This window comes from Pediculus humanus, genomic scaffold, assembly GCF_000006295.1.
Source record: "Pediculus humanus corporis 1103172108318 genomic scaffold, whole genome shotgun sequence".
NCBI classification, from domain to species: domain Eukaryota; kingdom Metazoa; phylum Arthropoda; class Insecta; order Psocodea; family Pediculidae; genus Pediculus; species Pediculus humanus.
Genome location: NW_002987887.1, coordinates 400,667 through 402,762, shown reverse-complemented (window position 1 = coordinate 402,762; position 2,096 = coordinate 400,667). Strand labels below are relative to the sequence as shown.

The 2,096-nt window shown below is 37.9% G+C and overlaps 1 protein-coding gene across 1 annotated transcript in view; it reads right to left on the bottom strand.

The window, feature by feature from the left end:
• Window positions 1-737: 737 nt before the first annotated feature.
• The window catches only part of Phum_PHUM601890 (uncharacterized protein), a gene marked incomplete at both ends in the record, with an annotated part of 4,062 nt that continues 2,703 nt past the window's right edge, over window positions 738-2,096 (bottom strand). The window contains 2 exons of the mRNA XM_002432782.1: window positions 738-1,145; window positions 1,654-1,813. Coding sequence (XP_002432827.1) covers window positions 738-1,145; window positions 1,654-1,813 — 568 coding nt within the window. The remainder of the gene's footprint in view (window positions 1,146-1,653; window positions 1,814-2,096) is intronic.

The window sequence follows — 2,096 nt, the reverse complement described above, 5'->3', positions numbered from 1 at the left end:
ACCTTTACGACCTTTTTTTTTTTTTTTTTTTTTTTAAACGTCTACGACGACCTTGTGGAATCATCATCAACAAACAAATAATAATAATAATAATACTTTGCACAATTTTTTTCAAAAATTCGAACGAAAAGAACGCGTAAAAGAGCGTTAAGCGGGTTACACAGTAGCACAATTTCGCGCCAACTCGTTCTTTCTCGATAATCGAAAATAATCGAATTTCGCTCTTTTTTCTCTAATCGATTAATACATCACAAATTAAAAAAATTTTTTTTTTCCACGCGTACACGTTTCGTGTATTTGCGAGCCCGCGCGCGGGTGTGTGTGTGTGTGAGAGAGAGAGAGAGAGAGAGAAAATACGGCGAGGAAAGAAATCACGATTGCGTCACGATTACGTCACGTTAGCGACGTAAACAAAACAAAACATTGTTACGTCACACTTTTTTTTTTTTAAATCATCCGCGTCCTTCGTGTTTTATATATGTATGGTGTGCTGTAAAACAATCAAACGCGCGCGTGTGTTTTTCGTTTGTTTTCGTGTTTGTTTGTTTGTGTGTGTGTGTGTGTGAATGTGCTACATATCATACAAAACGAAATTTCGAAATGTGTGTGCGGGAGTCGTAACTTAACATATAGAATTATTAATAATTAATTATTTACCGCCACGATATTATCGCGGGTGGTAGTGGCCGTCATCATCATCATCATCGTCATCTTCGCGAGGAGATAGCAGACGATCGTTAATGATATTTTGCCTTGTAATTATTTTCAATCGCGTTCGAGGATATGGCATTTCCGGCCGGCGTCCCTCCTACTCCTACTCCACCACCTCTCGTCACGCTCTTGTTGCTCGTTTTAATTTTGTTCGTTTGTTGTTGTTGTTGTTGTTCGTAACCGTTGGAATGATGTTCTTTCACGTTGTAATCCTTGTTTATGTAATTCTTGTAAAAGAACCGCGAAAACAACACGAAATAACTAAAATACATTGCGACGGAAAGTTTTATGTTGAGTTTGGAAATGTGACAGAAATAAGGTCCGCTGCTTTCCATTGACGACGAAGACGGAACGGAATTTATAAAATTATACGCCCAAAGATTAATGAAACATCCGACGACCATTTGAATGAGTTGAAGAGTCGTTATTATCATCTAAAATCAAATCACAATTGGTTCCTTTTTTTTTTTTTTTTTCCCCCGCAAAACCTTTTATTTCCCTTCCCCCGTCGGGGAGGGAGGGAAGGGGAAGGGGACGAAAAACCGTACGAACCCTCAAAAAAACCGCCGTTATTACGTTGCAGACGAAAAAAAAAAAAAAAAAAAAAAGAGAGAGAGAAAGGACGATGAAAGTTACGCGGCACGAGAATAAACATGCAACCGCCGATTGAAAATACGTGGCAGGAGAATAATTTAAAAATGTAGAGAAAGGTCCGGGAAAACATTCGTTATATTATGTAATCGATGTATGTAAGACCCCCCCCCCCGAGGGGGTCTTGACTCCACTACGCTACACACAGGAAGTAATTTTTTTTTTTTTTTTTTTTTTTTTTTACGTAAGTAATAACCTAATGGAGAACGTGGAAGCAATTTGAGCGAAAATAATAAAAAGCAGAGAAGGTAGTGATGATAATAATAATAATAATAATAATAATATTCTTACCTGTATGGATTTGTAAGGACGATATCCCATGCTTTTGAGCGCGTAATAGGAATACATGACAGAATGAACACAATAATTCATAACGATGAACCATCTGGCGGAGGAAGTGTATTCGGTGTACGAAAACCACGAGTACAACAACACAGTTATGTGATGGTACCTGTACAAAAACAAAAAAAAAAAACAGAATATAATATCAATCGTTCGAGAAATTTCAAAGGAAAGAAAATGATGATGTCGAAGAAGGAAAAAAGAAGGTCAAAGGTAACGACAAGAAAATATCCCCTTCGATAATCATCATCATCATCATCATTTGCTTCTACAATCTGTGTCGTTGACGTCGATCCGTATCATCGGGGAGAGGAAGGGGAGGAGGGGGATGGGGGGTGTCATCACTTGCGAAAGAAAAGAGCAATTTTGCCAACTGCATAAATAATTTTACA